This window comes from Phragmites australis, chromosome 20, assembly GCF_958298935.1.
Source record: "Phragmites australis chromosome 20, lpPhrAust1.1, whole genome shotgun sequence".
Lineage (NCBI taxonomy): Eukaryota > Viridiplantae > Streptophyta > Magnoliopsida > Poales > Poaceae > Phragmites > Phragmites australis.
In genome coordinates, this window is record NC_084940.1 from 12,414,463 (window position 1) to 12,436,463 (window position 22,001).

A 22,001-nucleotide genomic window follows, 5' to 3' on the forward strand; every position below is an offset into this window, starting at 1 on the left:
GAGTCCAAGCTCTCAACCCCGAAGCTCAAATCACAGAGAGGAAAAGAGGGGAAAACCCAAAGTGTGAGATGCCCACTGTGATCTAATCTCTGGAATCCATGCCAAGACTCGGTAGAAAAAGGGAAGAAAGGCGGCGAGCAACTCACGGCGCAGAGGAGCCCCTCCGAACCCTCCGTGAGCCCATCCCTATCCGGACCATCAGACGGCCAGCACACGCCCGGGATCCACAGCCGAGCTGCATCGCGAGAAGAACGGAGATGAGGTTCCAGCCGCCTCCCCCCCCCCCCCCCGGAAGGGGATTTTTCCTTTTTTCCCCCTCAGCTGTTCAGCCGACACCCTTTAGGACAAACCCACTTGGGCCCATCCAGATGACGCCCAGACACAGCAAAGATTCGGCCCAGAGATGCACAACCACATTGAAATTTCTAAAATAAATACAGCAGAATAAACCTATCAGAAGACTCCACTTCTCGTCACACTCTTATGTGAACATCCAAGTCTCAAGTCCAGAAGCGCCACTACAAACTTATACAATTCACTGTGCCCAAGCCTAACCTTCTTGCCACCTCTAATTCTAATTTAACAAGAGACTGAACAGCGTTGAACTCCAAGCTCTCTTAACCATCAAGCATGACTGAGACTACTCCATGCACTCAGCTTGCGAAGAACTACAGTAGATAGGGGCCAAGTTATTATATATATATATATAGGAAAACTAGTTCATACTTCAGAGTACATACTTTCGGTTTGATTCATAATTGATCCCATTATAATTAAAGTATATACTATTTTTCTGAAATATATATACTATTTTCTAAGATGCGTATACTACTTTTTAAGATGATCATACTCTTTTTTAACACTCATTAGAGTAGAAGTATGTACAGCCGGAAGTACAGAAAAGGTATATGCTTAGACAACTTAGCGAGAGAGAGCCATATTACTTTCTATTTTGCGTGTGATTAGTAAAATTAAGCACTTGGTTAACTATTTTTCTAGAGGGGGCATATATATGTCCATCACCCTCTCCTCAACACAGACATGCTTGAGGCCAATCTGTCCATGAATAGTCTCACTGGATTGCATTGATGTCATAAACCATAAGTAACATGAAGAACCTGACCCACTTTTCTTCTACTACAACAATCTTCACTAGGCAATAGGGATGGCTCGGCTCAGTCAACTTTCCGAACTAAAAGTCAGGCTCGGCGGAGGCTTGATAGGGTATGATGCTGGTCTTCATGCCTGACGCAAGTTCCCAATGAAAAATTGAGCATACTAATTGAGCAAAGAAGGCTGCATCCCCTCAAAATCCACCACGCAAGCCAAGCGCGAAGCAGCGACCCAGCCATCGTGATGATCCGCTACTGCTCCGCATTTGCAGCCACGACAGCACAGATCGCATCACAGTGCCGGACCTGACCTCTGCCACCGTCGCCGACCTACAGTGCATCATTGAGTCTAGCCTCACCTTCCCCGTCTGCTCCAACGCCTCTCCCTTGACCCCGCCCTCCTCCTCCTCAACCCCTCCATCGTTGTCCCCGTGCTCTTTGACTCGGCCACCCTACTTGCCTTGGAGGTCTTTGTCGACTTCATCTACGAACCGCCACAGCATGGCTCAGAGGACGTGATCCAGCTCATGCGGGATCCCGACGAGGAGGCATGGCGGGTGGAGTCGCAGAGAGGTGGCTAGGCAGGGGCAGGCAGCAGCATTGGGCGGAGTCTCGGAGAGGCAGCATAGTGGGAGTGTAGGATGTGAGGGCAGTGGTGCGTCTGACATATGGAGGTTGCTCAGATTGGGAATTGGCTTGGATTTGGAGAGTTGGAACCTAAAGGAGCACTGACCTCTATGGGCTGGGCCGGCGACCAAGCCAACGAGCCACTCGCGAGTCATCTCGGGCTCTGCTTATTTGGCCACCGAGCTAGGGAGGTGACTAAAGCTCGGCTCGTTTGGCCACTGAACCGAGCCTTTTTTAGCTCGAGCTGGATCATGTGCCTCTAACTTTATTTTCAGCCCTACTAGGCCGATAGTAGCAAGCAGCGGATTGTTGTCTTGTGAAATGGTCATTGAAGAGGTAGATCGGCAGGGAAATTCAAAACCGAGCCTACCTGGACGACATGGTGGCCATGTTTGAGCTCGGGGTGATTTGCACAGTCAAGGTTCCGTCGTCCTAGCCGTCAATGAGCGAGGTCCTCCACCAGCTCCTCCAGTGTTGGCAAAATCGGATGTCCGTCGATGATAACACTACCAAAGATATCAATCTGACTTCAGACGGTTTTTATTTGTTCAAGCACAACTTGGCAACTTATTACAAGCTACAAACATAACAGAGAGGAGAATCATAGATCGACATACTAGTACCTTAAGGAGTTCATATGTGCCGCTACAAGCGAGGGCAAACAATAAATCCCTAGTCCACCGCTCCAACTAGCAAGTTTTGCTTTCTATTTTGGGTGATGCTATATGTCAGATGCATTTTTTTTTCTATTTTTTCAATCGACGTGTGTCGCTTGTCGAATGGAGATCCAACATTCTCCCTGGATCTTCAATCTCCAGCTCGTGTCTCGTGTCAGTATCATCTCCACCCTATGGATCCAACCGCGTTTGGCATCTCATGTGCTCGCCCTTGTCTCTCGCCCGCCTCCACCCGTCTCCGACGATGCTCCTGCTATCAGATCTGTCGAAGCCGCCCACCGTTGCACTAACCTAGTTTAATCCCAGCTCTATTGAGCTGTCTTCGCTCGCCCCCACCCTAGCACTGTCCATTGGTCATCCTCCACCGCGTGTGGCTAGCAGTGTCCCCGTCGCCTTGCCATTCCAGTCCCATATCCGTCTCTTCCACTAGGCCAGCCTCACTCCCCAGGAGCTCTCTCGAAGCCCACCAATAGAGAATCCCACTGGAAATCGAACCCCTGTCGCTAAACCTCGCCGGCTTCTTCAATTCAGCATAGCCTAAAATCATCTCTGCAATTTCAGACGCATAAAGATTAGGAAGCGTGTTATATTTTTGTTTTTATAAGAAAAAAATAAGTATGCTTACTTTCAATATCACGATACAAGATGGTGCAACATAAACTTGTGACTCACCTATTATAACAAGTCAGCAACACTTGTGCAACACGTTTGCTATACACGATCTTGGGAAGAAATGTTGCTACAAAAGTAATGTGTCCTCGCGAAAAAAAGAGACAAAACAAAAGAAACGTATCTTGTTACATTACAGTTTAGAACGAAAAACATGTGCAACTTAAGTTCCGCGCGTGACCGCTCGAGCTTAAGTCAAGAACGACTGTAGCATGGGCTTATGTAATTTTTTTAAAAAAACCTTTCTTAAATTTTCTCGTGTAAACTTTTTTTTAAACTTTTTGAGCCAAATTTTTTCTCATGCAAACTTTTTCTCAAAAGTTTTCTCATGCAAACTTTTTCTTAAAACTTTTCGAGTCAAACTTTTCCTATACAGACTTTTTCTTAAATTTTCGAGCTAAACTTTTCTCGTACAAACTTTTTCTCCAATTCCAAAAAAATACTGGGAGGGAAAATGATTCTGAAAATGGAAAGGTGAGGGTGTTGTCGAGGTGGTTCGGCGTTGTGCTGTGAGCGCACACGAATTAGGTGTGTCCCACCATCATGGACGAACAAGCTATTGCAACAAATCACCGGTGCAGATGAAGGTGAAGGGGGAAAAGAGAGACACGGTGAGGAAGAAGAGCTCGACTCCGGTGGTGATCTCAAGCCGCCGCCGGCTCGATCACGGGAGGAAAAGGCCACAGGGAAAGCATACAGAGGAGAGAGTGAGAATGGAGAATGGCGCAAAGAAAAAGTGCCGGGTATGCAAGGTAAAATTACTCCAAAAAATTACTGAATATGCAGGTTACTTCATCAAATTAATTGATCTACTTTCGTCGAAAAAAATTAATTGATTTACCAACACTTGTACACATTACCGAAGTACGTATTAACGAGCATCAAGCCATCAAGTTCATGTAACAACACACAATTAACTCGTAGAACGCCGGCCAGTCAGCCGGCCGGCGAGGCGGGCCCCGCCGGTTTATGCGCATGTTCATATGGGTCAGTCACGACGAGGCCACCGCCTCCGCCTCGGCACCGTCGCGGCCGTCTTCGTTAGCCAGCCGCCGCTGCCGACGCGTCCGCCTGCTCTTCGCCGCCGTCCTGCGCCTCCGCCGGAGAGCGGCGACCGTGTCGGTGAACGCCCGGAGGATGTCCTGGTGCACCGCGCGGTCGTTGAGCTGGAGGTAGCAGAACAGTAGCTCCTCCATGAAGTCCCAGTCCACCGCCAACGCCGGGGCGGCGCCGCTCCCCCCGGCCTCGGCCTCACTCCGCGCGGCGTCCATCATCTCCCGCATGGACCGCCGGAAGTCCTCGTACGGCGCGGCCGAGAACGTCACCACCGCGACGCCGGCGCCACCGACCACCGCCTTGTCCGCCGCAGGCACCGGCACGCCGTCGCCCTCCTCACCCCCGCCGTCGCTATTATAGTTCTGCGTCGACGAGCCGTCTTCGCCGGCAATAACAGGAGTCGTGCCGACCCGGAGAGACTGAAAATTGATGGCGAGAGCGTCGTCGCCATCTTCCTCGTGCTTGCGGCTAGCGGCGGCGAAGTGGCGGTGGCGGCGGACAGAGGCAAAGGAGTGTGTCCGGGGGTGCATGCACCCGGACAGGAACGAAGTGGCGGAGGACGACGGCGGCTCGCCGTTGTCGTTCGCATGGCCGCGGCCATGGAGCTTCTTGAGGGCTCTGGAGAAGCGGAGGAATGACCTCTGGAGCCTTGTATGCTTCTTGCTCCTCGCTGCCTTGGCGTTCTTGGTCTGGGCATCCTTCTCTTCCTTCTCCATGTTTGGTTTCTTGGACTATGTTTGCGAGGTTATTGAGGTGCGTTTGTGGTGAAACTGATGTTTCAAGTTTTTATAAGTAAGTTGGACGCACTTATGTACTCATGTGGCTGCGTTTTAATACACGTCTAAACAAGATTTGATATATAACATCACGTAATATGGACACGTGCTTTGATCGTTGAACACATGTACATGTACTTGTACTATTCATCTTAATATTTAATTAAAAATAAAAACACTTGTAACAAATCTAAAATTCAAATTTAAATGGATAGGTTTCAGCACGAGGACCCTAAACAACTAAGCTATTCTTAATTTACAATGTTTTTTTTAGCAGTACGATCTCATCTGCACGATTTTTATTAAAGGTCTAGGGTAAAAATAAAATAGGGGATCAAACCTCCGTCAGGCTCAACTCCACGAAGAGCATTGCCCCCACGCTCTATACGTAACCGCGTGGGAGCTCCGAAATTCGTTCGTCTGGGATCAAACCCAAAGCTCCCAAATGCTACTTTAAGCCAGCTGATCACTCGGGCAGTTGCTCGTTCGCTTCGTGATGTTTTTTAAGTTCTTTGAGAGAGACGGCCGGGCAAGTGTTACACATTTATGTGCATGGCAGTTACACCACGACACACACTCACTCGGGAGTGGTTTCTACTTTATTAGGTTGGCCCTAGATAGATCTTTAGGGTCACCAAAGTTTGATTTGTACTACCTCCGTGCTGCAAAGTAGTTACTTCATCCTATAATGCACGCGTATAACCTTATAAAAATCTTGACCGCCACCAACTACTAGTATTTATATTTGTGCACGTAGGTATAATATTAGTAGATTTGTTATGAAAAGTATGTAAGCATAATTGTGATACCAGTACATATGTCCAAGACGACAGGTAAAGAGAGAACAAAATTGTCACGCTCCAGCACGGGATTGGGGAAATCGGAAGCAAGGACCGGGAGAACTGGAAGAACAGCAGAGAAGAGGGGAGGCAGATTGAAATAGAGTAGAGTTGTTAAGGACGTGATTGGTTAGGGCGTGTTTGGATGGGTGCAGTAGCTCGTGCTTGCATCTGCTCGTGCTTGCATCCGCGTATATGCTCACGGAGACGATCGTTTGGTTGCCGTGACCACCGGTCGAAGCTTGCCTTCGCTCATGCACGGAGACGCTCTGACGTTGCATCCGCTCGTGTGCTTGAATCGGTTTTAGCTCGCATGTAGGCTCGCGGGATGCAGCTGAGGATCAGTTGGGCCCACTTGTCTGCGACAGTGAACCCCCTCATGCAACCTTAGATTCAACCTACCAAACACAAACTCAAATTCAACATACATCTGTAGATCCGACCAACCAAACACTCTTCTTTTCTAAAATACGCTTGGACGTTGCATCCGCTCGCGCTCTCGTGCAGGCTGGCGGGATGCAGCGGAGAATGGGATGGGCCCACTTGTCAGCGGCAGTGAACCTCTTTATGCAGCCTCAGATTCAGTGTACCAAACACAAATTCAAATTCAACTACATCCGTAAACCTAACCAACCAAACACTCTTCTTTTCTAAAATACAGCTCCCCCAGCCTGCTTTCCCTTAACCAACCAAGCACAAGCATTGTGTCTCGTATAGCTGTATCGTATATCCTGGATGAGTGAAAGCAGGCTGGGGGAGCTGTATTATAGAAAAAAAGAGTGTTTGGTTGATTGGATCTACAGATGTATGTTGAATTTGAGTTTATGTTTGGTAGGCTGAATCTGAGGTTACATGAGGGGGTTCACTGTCACAAACAAATAGGCCCAGCCGATCCTCAGCTGCATCCTACGAGCCTGCATGTGAACTACGACCGATTCAAGTGCACGAGCGGATGCAACGTCAGAGCGTCTCCGTGCACGAGCGGATGCAAGCTTCGACCGGTGGTCACGGCAACCAAACAATCGTCTCCATGAGCATATACAAGGATACAAGCACGAGTAGATACAAGCACAAGCTACTGCACCCATCCAAACACACCCTTAGTAGTCCAGCACTTGCTAGCTGCAACTCACGCCCATCACCCAGGCTACCCAGCCCATTTGGCCCGCGGATACCGAAGGCTAGGCTTCCTCACACGTGCTTGGCGCCTTGTGCCTGCAGTAGTGTTCTGGTCCTGGACACCCGGCCTGGAGACCGTGACAGAAATATAGTAGGTTTGGCATGAATGCAGGGGGAAATTAATTTATTTCCCCTCTCCAAACTAGCAAAAAAGAGGTTATTCCTATTCAGATCTAAGCATTTCTTGAGCTGGCTCAGAACGCGGCGGAGGAAAAACCAATTTATTTTGAACCAGACTCGGACTATCTAGGTTCATTTCTTTTCTAAAAATCGAATGCAATCTAGGCCAGTAGGCAGCCAGTGGCACAAGTTGACAGCATAAAGCACACCGCGAGGCTTGTGCACATGTATCACTTAGGCCAATAGCCCGTGAGAGGCTCAAGATTGATAGCACGAGCCTCACAAGCGCAAAACTCCGGCTCCGGTGGGGCCCAGCTGTCAGAGACTTACCGCTGCGATTTTGCGCCGAAATTTAGTCGGTGCACGCAGCAGGCCCCCAGCAGCGATGAATCAAAATGGACATCGCAGAAGATACTTCAGCTGGAGGGAGGGGAACTTCAACATCACAAGGCACAACAATCAACCATGGCTCGGGTGAGCCCTGTACCGGGCAGTCAGGCATTAACTTGGGGTTGCACTTAGTTTTCACACAAGATCCGATGCTCTGACCAGGATGAAACAGCAGATCTATGCTCAGATCCTACTGGCAGAACAACACGAACATGAAGACATCAGAAAATTTTACTCAACCTACAGGATCAATTAGGCACTAGCTCACCAATATATAATACAAACATACATATCATCACCAGGAACGGAGATCACGCCTGAAGAGCTTCCCAGAAGATGATACCTGCTTCTCAGAAGGAATCCCTTCCATGGGGATCCTGCTCTTGTTACAGGCCAAGAGTGGCCGGGAGAACACCGGGAGGCCCCATGGAGACATGAAGATGACGGTTGGGCAAATGTCAGCCTCTGTTGCGGTGCTGGTGCGGCAGATCTTGGCAGAGAACTCAGCAATCTTCCTTGGCAGGAGGGCTGAGGTGATCCTGCTCCATTTCAGCTTCTTGACATGGAAGAAACAGGGGGAAGCCGCCTTACCGTTCAGGGCCGGCAGCCACCGCCACCAGGGCCTCGGGGCGGCCCCATCGTCCCTACATTCCAGCCTCTGGTAGTGGAATAAGCTGGTCATCCGGCTGCCTCTGCCGACGACGGTGTCCTGGAAGCTCATCATTGCAGGTCACTGGAAAAGCTGCAAGGCAAGAGATATAGACACTACAAGGAGGATACAGATCACAGAGGACAAGAACAGTAGGCACATGGAATGACCCTCAAAATGGTACCATGTTGATGGATTAGAAGCATTGAAACGTGGAGAAAGGGACAAAGCTAGCCCTAATGCTGGATTCCTTGCATCACATGGGTCTAGACATCCTTTCACATCCATGTCCCTTCTTCATTCACACCTCTCCCCATCCGCATCTAGCTGTTGGAGTACATCCTCAACTATTTACTTAAAAACATTGTTGGTTGCCATGACCCCATGACGGCATGGTGTATCATTTCATGTGTAAAGTGTGTTAGAGGTATATATTACTTTGTGTATCCCCAGATTATAAGGGGCTTCTTGTATATTGTCATTAGTACATGTGTATATATTCTAGCCCAGAGTCTCTAAGGAATACAAGTTGTTATTCCTAATATGGTATACAGAGTCAAAATTTAGGGTTTGGGTTCCTCTCTCCACGTGTTGCAACTTCACACGTCTTTCGGTGACTGTTCATCTACAGTGCTCATCAGATTCGACTTCTACCCCTCCCGATCCGATCTTCCCCTGGCTGGATCCGTCCTCTCCCCGGCCGGATCCGTCGTTCTCCCGATCGGATTGCCCTGATCCCATGCTTCTGTCTTCCGCCAGGCGTGCGCCGCCTCCCTCCTGCTCGGCCGGTGCTCCACGTGCCTCCCGCCTGCCGAACGCGCCGTGTGTCGCCTCCCTCCTGAGTCTCGTCGACCGCTGCAACGACCGGATCTACCCTAGCACCGGCTCTACCACTGCATGTGTTGACGGGCCACTTGCTTCTGCTCGCCCGACCCTGTCCGCCTCCATGCCGGACTTCGCCAACGCACACCAGATCTCGTGGCACTACCTCCTCGCCAGACTCCTTCGTCAGCTGCTTGACCGACCGCCGCCGCATCCACACCGGACTCCTTCGCCAGCTGCCACCGCCTCCTCGCCAAACTCCTTCGCCAGCTGCCTGCTCGGCCGGCGCTGCTCGATTGGTGTCTGTCTACCTCTGCGTTTCGCTCGGTCCGTGTGGCTGTGAACTGAAGTGACTCATTTTTTTGTTTGAGATTAAAAAAAAAAGGGCAACAGCTCACCGCTTTCTTTGCGCTCTCGCCGTCGCTTGCCGCTTTTCTTTGCGCTTTTGTCGTCGTTCGTTGCTACTTGCTGTTGCTCACCGCTACCTTTACACTCCCGCCGTCGACCGCCGCTTCTCCTTTGCGCTCTTGCCGTCATTCGTCACCTCTTCAGGATGTCGTCGAACACCGTTTCAGTTCCTCGGTGCTCGGTGATATTTGATGGTGCTAATTATCAGGACTTCGTGCAACATATGCGCGTTCACATGCGCGGCCTTCGTCTTTGTGGTGTTCTTTGTGGTGATGTTCCTTGTATGCCTTCCCTGGAGCCTTCGACGGAGCCCGTGCAGTCGACTGTTGACAAAGGAGGCAAGACAGCTATTGATATCGCCACAGCTGCTTATGAGAAGGCTGTCTCCGCCTATTCAGAAGCTTTGGAGCTGTACCGTGACCGATTGTCTGACATTGCTCAGTGGATGGATGATGGTGCTCGTGCGACGTCTATTCTGATTGCTAGTATGGAGCATAGGTTTTCTTATGAGATTGTTAGATTCTCTACTTCCTTTTAGATGTGGGCTCATCTTCGTCAAACCTATGAGCCGTCAGGGGATGCTCTCTATCTGTCTGTTGTTTGTCAGGAGCAGTCTCTTCAGCAGGGTGATGCCACAATTGATGCTTTTTATGCTCAGATGACAGATGTGTGGCATCAGTTGGACTCTCTTTCTGTTGCTGGTTGCCACTCTTGTCAGTGCTGCTTGGATCTACAAGCTGAGCGTGACTTTCGACGCATCTACGAGTTACTAACTCACGTTCATCCAGAGTTTGAGCAGTGTAGGGTTCAACTGCTTGCTTGACATCCTCGTGTCACGCTTGTAGGGGCTCTTACGGAGCTGCGCTCAGAGGAGGCTCTCTGCAGGTCCACTTGTTGGCCCTACGTCTTTGACTACACTGTTGTTTGTTGCTCATGCGACTCCTTCACTACCTGTGCCCACTTCGGTGGTGGTGGTTGCCCTCGCTGCGCCTACTGTAGCAAGGAGGGACATGTCGAGGCGAACTGCTACCGGAAGAAGAAGCATCTTCGACGTTCCTCTGGTGCTTCCACCTCAGCTACCTCCTCGACTACCTCTTCGACCGACACTCTATAGGAGATTGTGACACTGCTTTGTCGCCTGGTTGCTACCTCTAGCTCTGTACTGACAGGTTCTGCTGGTTCTGCTACTCTCTCTTCTGTCACTGAGACACCACCTTCTACACAGTCAAGTACTTCACCTTGGATTCTTAACTCAAGAGCATCTTTTCATATGACTTCTGATTCTTCCAGTCTGTCATCGCTTCATCCTCTTGTTTCTCCTATTTATATTGTTACCGTTGATGGTACTTCCCTTTCTATTGCTGGCTGAGGCACTCTTAGCACTTCTTTTAGTGTCCCCTCTGTTGCTCATGTTCCCCAACTCACCATGCAGTTCATGTCAGCTGGTCAATTTACTGACTATGGTTGTCGTGTTATCCTAGATTCTGACTCTTACTGTGTTTAGAATCGTTGCACAGGTGCTCTGATTAGTACTGGCCCCAGGCGCCATGATTCTCAGCATCTATGGGAGCTTGACTGGTTTCGTCTTCCTTCCACTGCCGCTGTCGGCTTTCTGCTTCCTCGACTACTGGCTTCTTCCAGCAGTGGTATTATCGTATAGGTCATATTTGTGGGTCACGTCTGTCTTCATTAGTTCGTCGTGGTCTTTTAGGGTCTGTTTCAAGAGATACGTCCTTAGATTGTCAAAGTTATAAGCTTGGCAAACAGATTCAGCATTCTTATCCTCATAGTGAGTTAGTGTTTCAACGTCCTTTTGACATTGTTCATTCAAATGTATGGGGTCTAACTCTCTTCGTTTCGAACGGGGGTTATAGCTACTATATTATCTTTATAGATGATTTCTCTCGTCACACTTAGATTTATTTCATGTCTTCTCGTAGCGAGATGTTATCTATATATAAGTCTTTTGCTACTATGATTCGCACTCCGTTTGACACTCCTATTCATGTCTTTCGTATTGACTCTGTTGGTAAATTTTTGTCTGGGCATCTTCGTTCCTTTCTTGCTGAATAGGGTACGTTGTCTCAGTTCTCTTGCCCTGGAGCTCATGCTCAGAATGGTGTTGCTGAGCGCAAGCATCGTCATCTCCTTGAGACTGCTCATGTGCTTATACTTGCCTCTTCTGTTCCACCTTATTTTGGGGCTGAAGCGGTCTCCCTTGCCACATACTTGGTCAATATCCAACCCTCTTCTGCTCTCAAGGGTGGGATTCCTCTCGAGCGTCTATGTGGACGCCTTCCTGACTACTCCGCTCTTCGTCTTTTTTGTTGTGTTTGTTACGTTCTTCTCGCGTCGCGTGAACGTACCAAACTAACTACTCAATCTGTTAAGTGTATCTTTCTTGGCTACAATGCTAAGCATAAAGGTTATAGGTGTTGGGACACTGTTGCTCGCCGAATGCGTATTTCTTGGGATGTTACTTTTGATGAGTCTCGTTCCTTTTATCCTCGTCCCATACCTTCCATTACTTCAACATCCTTGGTCGAGCCTCTACCCTTTCTCACTTTTCCTGCCACACTTGTTTCTTCTTCACTTCCTCGGACACCATTGGTGCCCTCTCCTGTTGTGCCTACTTAGGTGTCTTCCACGCCTTTGGCATCCTCGTCTCATGCTCCTACTACTTCTGTCTGGTTAGGCCTTTTCTTTTCCACTATACTCGTCGTTTCCGTGTTGTCTCACATCCCGCTGAGCCACTTTTTGATGAGTCATCTCCTTCTGATGATTAAGTTCCTTCCTCTCGGTATTCTCTTCGTGATCACCAATCAATTCAACCTCCTAATCGTTTGTTGTTCCTGGTTAGCCATCTTCTTATCATGAGGCTGTTATTCATCAGGAATGGCGGCATGCGATGGTTGAGGAGCTTGCTGCTCTTGAGCGCACTGGCACGTGGGATCTTGATCTGCTTCCCCCACATGTTTGCCCTATCACGTGCAAATAAGTCTATAAGGTTAAAACTCGCTTTGATGGTTCTCTTGAGCGTTATAAGGCTTGTCTTGTTGCCCGTGATTTCTAACAGGAGCATGGTCGTGACTATGATAAGACTTTTGCTCTGCTGACCCACACTACAGTGCGCACTCTTCTTGTTGTTGCTTCTATGCGTAAGTGGTCTATCTCCTAACTTGATGTCAAGAATGCCTTTCTTAATGGTGAGTTGCGTGAGGAGGTCTACATGCACTCACTATCGGTATTGGTGTTGATGTTTCTTACACACGGACGCAGGTATAGGATGAGGTGATTGCTCTTTAGTATGTTCCTTCCGAGCTTCAGTTAGCTGATTTCTTAACAAAGGCACAGAGTACAGCTCAGCGCATGTTCTATCTCTCCAAACTCAGTGTGCTTGATCCGCTATGAGTTTGAGAAGGGTGCTAGAGATATATAATGTTTTATATAATATCCCTAGACTATAAGGGATTTCTTGCATATTGTCACTTGTACATATGTATATATTCTTACATAGGACCTCTAGAGAATACAAGTTACTATTACTAACAAAGTGGAAAGGTGAAGCATCGGGGTAGAATATTGTCCTTGCACCCTTTTTTTTTTTTGACTTGTCACATGTACTCAATCAGTTGTGTCTGCCATTGGAATTATCAGGAATCTTTGCAATGATGCTCAATGGAAAGTTCTACTATTAATCTAGAAGGGAGCTACCTATGTCGGAGGAAATATGAGAGGATACGTGAGAAGATAATGGAGAATTCGTGGTTTTAGATGAAAGGCTACATGAGTTTTCAAAACGTATAATCGGGAGGTAAAGCACTTTTATGAATCTTCAAGACTCCAAAAGAAAATATCAACTTTTGAAACAGACACAGGTACATTGCCAGAATCAGGGAACACCTGAACAAAGACCTGCCTCTCTACCAATATGGAGTACAATACATGTTTTTAGTTTCTCCAACAATCACAAAGACAGTGCTAATCTATTTGAATGAGAATTTCCAAACCTCCCTAACATTGGATGATCCATCAGCAACATCATTCAGCAGCTCAGGTTGCATGGCGCCTAAAGAACAACAAAAAATTAGTAAAAACAACACTTGAGTACCACACGGCATGCAAGTGTAAAACAGAATCCACATAATAAATCAAGAGAAACTGTCCATAGTCTACAGTTAAGTTCCCATCAACAGAAAAGATAATAACCTCTATAATTATGGCATGTAAAATATTATATTAAGCATCGATAGTCTACATTCTACAACTACTTCATGTTTACATGCCGGTAATTGACGCTACTCATTTGGAGTAGCAAAAGAAAAACTTACCCCCTCTCTTGAACAACATATGGCATGTTGGACACTACAAAACAAGGTCTCCAACAAGCAACTTTGACCATCTTTTTAAGTAATATGTTAGTAGTAGTACTTTTTATTATATTCTGGAAGTCTAAGCATAACAAATCTAATTGATTAATTGTATTATTTCCATGTCACCAATTTAAATTGTTTTGTATACATTATGGGTCAAAGTTGAAAAAAATGACAATTCAAAATCTAAAATGTCATATAATTCTGTAGTTTGACATATATAGTGGAAAACATTAAATATAAACAAGCACCGCATAGCAGGCAGATATTAACTCCCAATCTTGCTATTCTACAAGTTTGCAAAACAAGCATTTGATCTTACTGGAAACAAGCTATAGGGTGCATGAATAAAAAACTTGATGATAACAGTTCTAGACAGGAAGAACAGACAACTCAGTACTCACCATCTTCTTCAACCAAGCGTAGAAACTGCCTTGTGCCACCACCTACTCCAAAGTAATGCTTTTTCCCTGCCATGTAAACCACACCCCCAGAGTAGTGCAAGCACTGCAAAAGGCTTTCAGTATGTAAGCAAGAGTATATTCAGCAAATTTTAGTCTTAGAAAAAGAATATTCAGTAAAATGGAAATTTTGAATGTTGACCTTCTTGATGAGCCTGTAGAGATTTGGAAGAGAAGATAATGCATAGATAGTCTCAGCCATCAGTATGATATCATAGCCATTATACGTTTTATCTTCTGTATCACCACCAGTTGTTTTGTCTTTCTCAGCATCCCCACAAAGAAGCAGCTTATCCATTTCACTCCAATCACCAGCAAAGAAACCAACACTACTAGATGTGCATGTTCCTTCAGATGTCTCCTTGAAAAGATTCACTTTTACATTTGGTATGGTGAGGCACTTAAGCACCTCAGCATTGAAATCTTGGAAATGAATCAGGCCAGCACCCTGATAGTTTCAGCCTTTGAGAAATCAATATAAATGAGGAATTATTTTCAAATGCCAGAGGAACGGATCAATACCTTAAGACCTGCAAAGATGCCAGGGAGGCCATGTCCACATCCAAGCTAAAGAATCAAAAGAAAATAGCTAATGTAAGCAGCTTGTTCAATACATTGGTTTCCTACTTCGCAACTGTTTGTTTCAATAATTATGTTAAAAAGTACAGTCACTAGGATATTTTACAACAGATTACAAGCGCCACTTTATTTGTTGCAAAAGTATATATGCAGAACAGAGAGGCTGCACCTAAAATAACTAAGCTCAGTAAGAAAAAAGAAATTCCAATGGTACATGCATAAACATAACAGTATAACACCTGAGAGCAGGAATCGCACCTCTAATACACGTTTGCCTTCTAGAAGCAATCTATCGCCTTTGATCTCAGAATTTAGGGTCTTCACCAAGTCTAATGAACCTTCCCACAGCTTCAACCCACCTGGTACCCATGGTTATGCTCAACTTCACAGAGCCAAATAAGAAAAACATGTTGCAAAGAACAAATTGTATTCAGTCTTCACCTTCATATTTTCCTGGGACCAAATCAGAGTTTTTTACCGCAAAAACATCAGCTGTACTCACTCTCCCCTGATAAATAGATACAGAAAGAAAAGCAGTTCAGTCTAACATCATCACAAGGAGATACAAATGACCAGGCCTGGCTCACGCTAAAATACAATCAAAATATACAGTTTTATAAACCTAAGTGCCTAATATCATATACCATCCTAAACGTATCATTAACATCGAATAAGCAACCACAATCATCTTCCTCCTCTAGTCGCTGTGTTGCCCATTCATGATCAGGGGTGGATCCAAAGTATTTCACTGGGGTCATGCGACCCCGACAATTTCTTGCTAATTCTACTAAGATATTAGACATAAGTAGCAAGTGGCACCTAGTAAATAGGCAATGACCCAGTGTTCTAGCAAGAGTGCAAGACTGACCCCAGCTGTATCTTTTCCTGGATCCACCCTAGCTCACGATGCAGGTGTTAGTCACCCTATCACGCTCAACTTGGCCACTGATAGGCAGAGTGAGTCCCAGGGGTGCAGTGTCCACCAGAGCCCTTGATTCATACACCATGCTGAGAATGAGTGAATGACCCATGACCCATAGGATGTGTATAAGAGCAATAAAAGATTTGGATTTCATGAGGGAGGAAAAGGTGAGGCTGCCCGTTTTCAAATCTTCCTCTTCCTACCCGAAGCTGCTGATCGTTTTGTCTTCACTTGAAGCTGCTGATCATCCAGCATGGAAATTCAATCCCTCGCTCTTATGGTGGATACGACAATCCACCCCCTCCTCCCCCCCAACAAAAAAGAAAAAGAAAAAGAAATGCCGGATCCGAGAGAGGGTTTGTGGTCGTCTAGCGATCGATCCTAAGATCTTAATCAACCAATTTATATTGGTTTAAACAACCTTTGGTGAATAGAATTCCCAATTGCCACAAAGTGGTGGGCATAAGGGCCAGGGACTGAAAATTCTAACAAGGTAGTTCTGTTCCACCTCAGAACGAGAAGAAGCCTTCACAAAACCTTTCTACCAGTTTTTGGGGACATTTACAAAAGAAACTTTTCAATGATTTAGGAAATGAAAATTTAAACCTTTTGGAGCATAGTTATTAGGACTGGATCAGCGGTCCTACCAGAATAAACCAGAACCAGAGGCCTTTCCAACTGGTTCAATTAAAAGACCGTCTGTGCATTGAACCGGTGGAAAACCGGTTGGACCGCCCAGTTTTAGCGGAAATCGCATATAAAATCATCCGGCTGGACCGCTCTAAGTTGATGCTTGTCCTCTGTTGTAGTGATGGGGAAGGAAAAATGAAGAAAACATGCGTGTGGGGGCTTTTGAACCCACGACCTAGTGTTTGGTGCCCATGTTCCTAACCATCAAGCCACATTGTGTCTTGTGTATAGTATCAAACATAGAATTTTTAAATAACATTGACCCAGTGGTCCAACTGGTTGGACTGATGAATCATGGGGCAATTTGCTGAGTACCATTGCAAAAAATCGCAAAAATTAGAAAATATCATCGGTGTGAGGATGACATGTGCGCCCTGGGCCCATATTTCATCCTCACAGCCGATGGTATTTTCCAATATGAGCACTTTTGCAATGGTATCCGCCTAATTTTTCCATGAATCATTGAACCGAGAGGCTCACCGATTCGATTGCCGGTCCAGTCCTAGTAACTATGTTTTCGAGAAGCCAATTTCCGTTAAGGCAAAGGGGTAAATAAGGGAAAACTTATGGCAGACTATTATCAAATAGAAGTAACCAACTTAACATGATAACATCATATTTGCTGCTAATGTGGTTATGTCATATGTGCAATGCCACTTACTACCTTGACTTGCCAAGAACAGAAGCCATTGAGTTGGTCAGAAAACAATGTCAGGGCTAACCAATCTTGTTTTTTTCTTGGTTTAGGAGAGAGGGAAGGAGGGAAGATGGGGTTTTGAAGTTCTTCAATGTTCCAGCAGGTTTACTTTGTCCGTGAAGTGTCTATTGCTTACTGATAAAATGCTCCATTTGTAGCATCCTTTCTCACTTCACTCAAGGCCGCCTATCATTGCATAATTAAATAAACACATTGAAGGTAAGGACCACTTAAACTACAGTCAACTAATGATCAACTCCAAAATGCCAGTTTTTTGCATAAGCACAATTTAATGTGCAACAAGAGTGAATTTATCTGACATAATTTTAAGCAGTAACAGTAACCTAACCATACAAAGAAAACTACAGTTAGACAATAATTGGCAAACCCCACAAATACAACTCCATAAGGATTGTTTGCATTTTGTTAGTGTTGGTAATTAATGGGCTCAAAATAAATCCTGAAATTCAAGTAAGGGCAACCTATACAGCACAGTGGCTAGAAAACAATACAGCTCACAAAATAGGTTTTTTTTCCTATTTCTCAACAAACACACTGCAAATACTTTTCTGCAACACTAATTGGCATGCTAAAGTGCTTATATAGAAGCAAAGGAAGTTTCCAACATGCCAGTAGATAAAACTCCCTTGATACATGCATGTTCAATAATCCTCGTATCATTCTCAGCAGCATAGGTTAAAAGAAGTGATCAAGTAATTGAACACATAGTTGCCGCTTCTCAATTGTGCCAGACAACTAGTATGGCAACATATCAAATGCAATCATCCCTTGAGATGCAATAATGCAAGTAACTGTATGATGTCATTTTGGAATCGAGGAAATATATACACACATATATGTTTACACATGCATATGGTGGAATAAAAAAAGAAGAAAAGAAAAGAAGAAGTGAAGTAAAAAGAGCGGACATGCTGTTTTCTTTTTTTCCGGCCCAACTCATTTCCCTTCTCGCTAGGCCCACCCTAGGGTGCCCCTTTTCCTTTCCGTTCCCGGGCCGGCCCAAGCGCCCGTGCCCTTCTTCTTTTCCCTAGCCGAGCCGACCTGGGGTGGGCCCCTTTCTTTTTTCCTCTCCCCGACCACAAGGTCTTTTTTCCCCAGGCGTCGGCCTCCTCTCCAGAGTCGCCGCTCCTCTCCCTGGGCGCGCTGCTCCTTCTGAGCCGGTAATCCCGGGCTCCCCTCCTCTATCTCCAACAAGACCGAGCTAGTTTCCATCTTTATTCGTGTCGATTTGAATCCCGGCTCTATCCTTATTTGATTTGGTTTGAATCGAGCGTCGGATTCTCTTCCCCAAATCCTAACCAACTACGAGTCCTTATCTCCCTGGGTGGGAACCCCGGGGTGTGCCTATATAAAGAGAAGGGAGGGGATGCCCGTGAGGAGATCGATTGGAGGAGATGCACGCCGAAGCTTTCCTGTTGCGCCAATTTCATCGCCGCCGTCGAGGTTCGATCCAAGACGCAAGAGCAGAGCTCCTGCTGCGTGAAGCCCTTGCCGCCGACCATCTCATCACCATACGCCGCGAGCTCGCCAAGTGCCAGGAGCATCTCGTCGTCGCTGATCACCATGCACGCTTCGATGTTCTCTTCCTCACGCTGCCTTGAAGGTGAGTATGACGCATGCAGGGCATTTTGATTTCTCCCAAGTGTGATCTTATGCATCGACCGGTCTCCGTCACCGCGCCATGGAGATGCCTCGACCGGTGTCTTCGTCGCCATGCCGTGGAGATGACCGGACCGATCTTTACTGCCACCGCGCCATGAGATGCCTTGACCGGTCTTCGTCGCCGTGCCAGGGAGTTGCCTCAGTCGGTCTCTGTTCATCGCCACGCCATAGAGATGCCTCGTAGGTCTCTGTCCACCGGCACGCCATGGAGAAGCTTCACCGGAATCTATCCCTCAGGAAGATGCTCTGTTAGCCGCTGTTGTCATGACATCAAGTTGATGCCTGTTGCCATGCTGTTGTGTTGGTCATCGATGCCGCCATGCGTGTAGTGTTTGTTCTTCGATCCCTCTGTCGTTGGTTGTCGTGCCATGCTTAGAGCACCGGCGCAGCGTGCGTGCCGACGCTGCGCGTTCTCGTCCTGCCACCGTGATGCCACCCTTTCTATTGGTGACCTGGCCATGGTGCCTTTGTTGCGCACCGTCCTGATGATTGATGCCCTGCTGCTGCTCTCTGATGGCTGATGTCTGATGATGCCCTGTTGCTGCTCTCTGATGGCTACTGTCTAATGATGCCCTATTGCTACTCTGATGGTTGGACGATGATGCCTTTGCGTGCCGTTCTGATGCCGCTGGCCAGTCATAGTGCCTCTGCTGCGCGTCGTCCTGATGATTGTTGTCTAATGGTGCCCCTTGTGCACGCCATTATGATGGTTGGCTATGGTGATGCTACCCCTGCCATTGGGTTATGGTTGGCTATGGTGATGCTGCTCGTCCTGATGGAAGTATGGTTAGTTATGGTGATGATGGCTATGACATCATCTTGGTTCAATTGATGCGATGTCCCTGGAGAGGGTACTGTCGCGGCCAATGACACATAATTGAGGCTTAGCAATATTTTGCCTTTGTGGCTCACTAATGTTTGAGCCCTAGAGTTGTCTGTCGCCTCGGATATGACCGATGATGTTTATACTGAGGTTCGAGGGAGTTAGTGAGCTAAGCATGATATCGGGCTCCCGTTGTAGCTACGTGTCGTGCCGTGCTCCTAACTCACTTCCATTGCTGTCACTTTGCTGAGGTCAATGATACGAGACCAATGATGCCCCGGGTTGCCTACGGTCGATGATGCAATGCTAAGACTGTCCTTTACTTTACTCCTCACATTACCACTCTGCTTGTCAATGTGTTTGTGTTTTTAACCTTACAGACTCGAAGACGACCTTGAGACGACGATCACCAGGGCAACTTAATCGAAGGTAGCCTGAGAGATGAGCGTAATTAACCTCTGGAGGCTTCACGAGGCCACGGGAACCAAGCGACACAATCGCTGAAAGATCATCTATTCAGATAGTGTGTGCGTATATGAGTGGAGTAACGCGCTGTAATCAATGAAACTTTGTACATTATGAGTTCAATAACGAATGAATAAGCTCAACGTTTCTATTACATCGTTCTCCTATTTTTTGTATACATTGTGTATACTGGCACACCCACAATTGTTCTATTCAAGTTATACACGTTCGACGCAAGTTTCACGTTTGCGAAACAGTAACCATTAGTCTGCGCATCAAATCTACATGAAAAATTTATGTATCATATGGTCTCTGTTGGGGTAGCACAATTTCAACTTGAAACTCAAAATCTGTAAGAAGTAAAAGAGACGAACTTGCTAATATACTAGCATTTGTCTTCTTTTTTCTTTACTAGCATTTGTCTTCTTTTTCCTTTTCCTTTTGATTTACCATCTGTCAAAATTTCATCATTGTTTTACTAAATAATATTATATAGAGCAAATATGAACCAGAGATTTATACATAAGTAGAGTAAATTGGTAAATATATCTGATTTTTTCTACATACTATGTGACTAGGCTCAATTCTAGTTATTGTTGCATCAACCCCAGTTACAATCTAAAAAATAGTAGAGTTAAAATCCGCAAGACAGAGAGTTACAACCAGACATAAATAAAAAAAAATTGAGTTGCAATTGCATTGTGGATGAACGTAACTCCTAACGAATTCCTTGTATAATGATGTACAACCTAAGGAACACGATTGTAATTATAGCACAATCTAAAACGTAACTAGTTAGCTTCTTGTGTTGAAATTATGTACTTCTGGACGCGCAGTTGTAACTGGTCTACTTAACAGATTATAATTGACTGTTGTTTGAATTGTAACTGGAGGATAGCGCAACAGTAAAGTACAGTGCAGTTAGGCACAGAATAGACTCACCGTATATACATACATATGTATATGTATATGTATACACACATATATGTATATGTATATACATATATATTATATGTATATGTATATACATATATATACACGTATATGTATGTATAATCAGAAGTCTAGCTTGAAAGTGATTGTGTGACAGTTAAGATTGATAGCCCTTGATGCATCCCCTTGCAGTGTTGCACAGTTGTTATTGGACAATTTGGGCTACACAGAGACAGGCATTTCCACAAACACAATGTAAGCAAGCGAGCACATTTGCAACCGCACCTTATAAATCGACAGGGAGTCATCGACCATCACCGGCTCCAAGCTGGCGACTGCGACGGGCGATTCCTGAGAGACAAGAAACCAAGCAGAGATCGAACCTTTAATGCTCCCACCAGAAACGAAAGCAGAGAAACAAATGGAGAAGAAATGGTACTACGGTACCTCGGAGAGAAGGACCTCAACGGCAGGCGGCGGGGGCGGCGGAGGAGCGCCGGAGTCGAACCCGAAACCGAAGCCGAAAGAGGCGCCGCCGGGGTTGGAGAAGGAGAAGAGCGGGGGGGCGAAGGTGGGGCCGGTTGCGGCGTTCTTGGGCTCCATGTCCTCCATGGTAACGTCGTAGCAAAGGTGGGGAGCAGGGGGCCAGCAGACCAGGGAGGGAGGTGGAGGCCTCGGGATGGATGGAAGGGCGGGCGCACGAGAGGTGGCGGAGGAGCGAGGAGGCGAGGCAGGGGAGGGCGGCGGCGGGGGAGGAGCTGGAGTGAATTTATTTCAATTTAGCCCTTTTGGTAAACATTTTTCATAAATAGACCTTCAAAAACTATTCCCAATAATAGACCCAAATTTCGGCCCAAAACGCCAATACATAGCTCGGCGTTCTCTGACAATACGCCGAGCTATGCCACTTAGGATGAGGCGTGGAGGATGCAGTTGACATGGCCAAAACCTCGGCGTTGTGAGGCTGGGGCCGAGCCAAAATAGCTCAACGTGGTGTTCTGAAATGCTAGGGTGTTGAGTAGAAAACGCCACGTCTTGGAATCCGTGAAAA

General features: G+C 46.5%; 2 protein-coding genes across 4 annotated transcripts; both read right to left on the reverse strand.

The window, feature by feature from the left end:
- Nucleotides 1-4,077: 4,077 nt before the first annotated feature.
- Nucleotides 4,078-4,887, reverse strand: LOC133901467 (uncharacterized). The gene has a single exon (XM_062342827.1). The coding sequence runs from the start codon at nt 4,855-4,857 to the stop codon at nt 4,078-4,080; it is 780 nt and encodes a 259-aa protein (XP_062198811.1). The 5' UTR covers nt 4,858-4,887.
- A 2,669-nt stretch (nt 4,888-7,556) lies between these two features.
- On the reverse strand, nt 7,557-21,733 carry LOC133901958 (uncharacterized). 3 transcript variants are annotated; one of them, XR_009906809.1, is made up of 9 exons: nt 21,398-21,733; nt 21,236-21,301; nt 15,179-15,245; nt 14,996-15,096; nt 14,681-14,725; nt 14,301-14,606; nt 14,102-14,204; nt 8,279-13,393; nt 7,557-8,187 (listed from the first exon to the last, which is right to left on the reverse strand). XR_009906809.1 is itself a non-coding variant. In XM_062343513.1 (8 exons), exons 1-8 carry the CDS (start codon nt 21,560-21,562, stop codon nt 13,311-13,313), a joined length of 936 nt encoding a protein of 311 aa, XP_062199497.1. In that variant the 5' UTR covers nt 21,563-21,733; the 3' UTR covers nt 7,557-13,310. The 3 variants fall into 3 exon arrangements, 1 of the variants encoding a protein (XP_062199497.1); XR_009906808.1 differs by having other exon boundaries at nt 7,557-7,638; nt 7,735-13,393; XM_062343513.1 differs by having other exon boundaries at nt 7,557-13,393.
- Nucleotides 21,734-22,001: the final 268 nt, after the last annotated feature.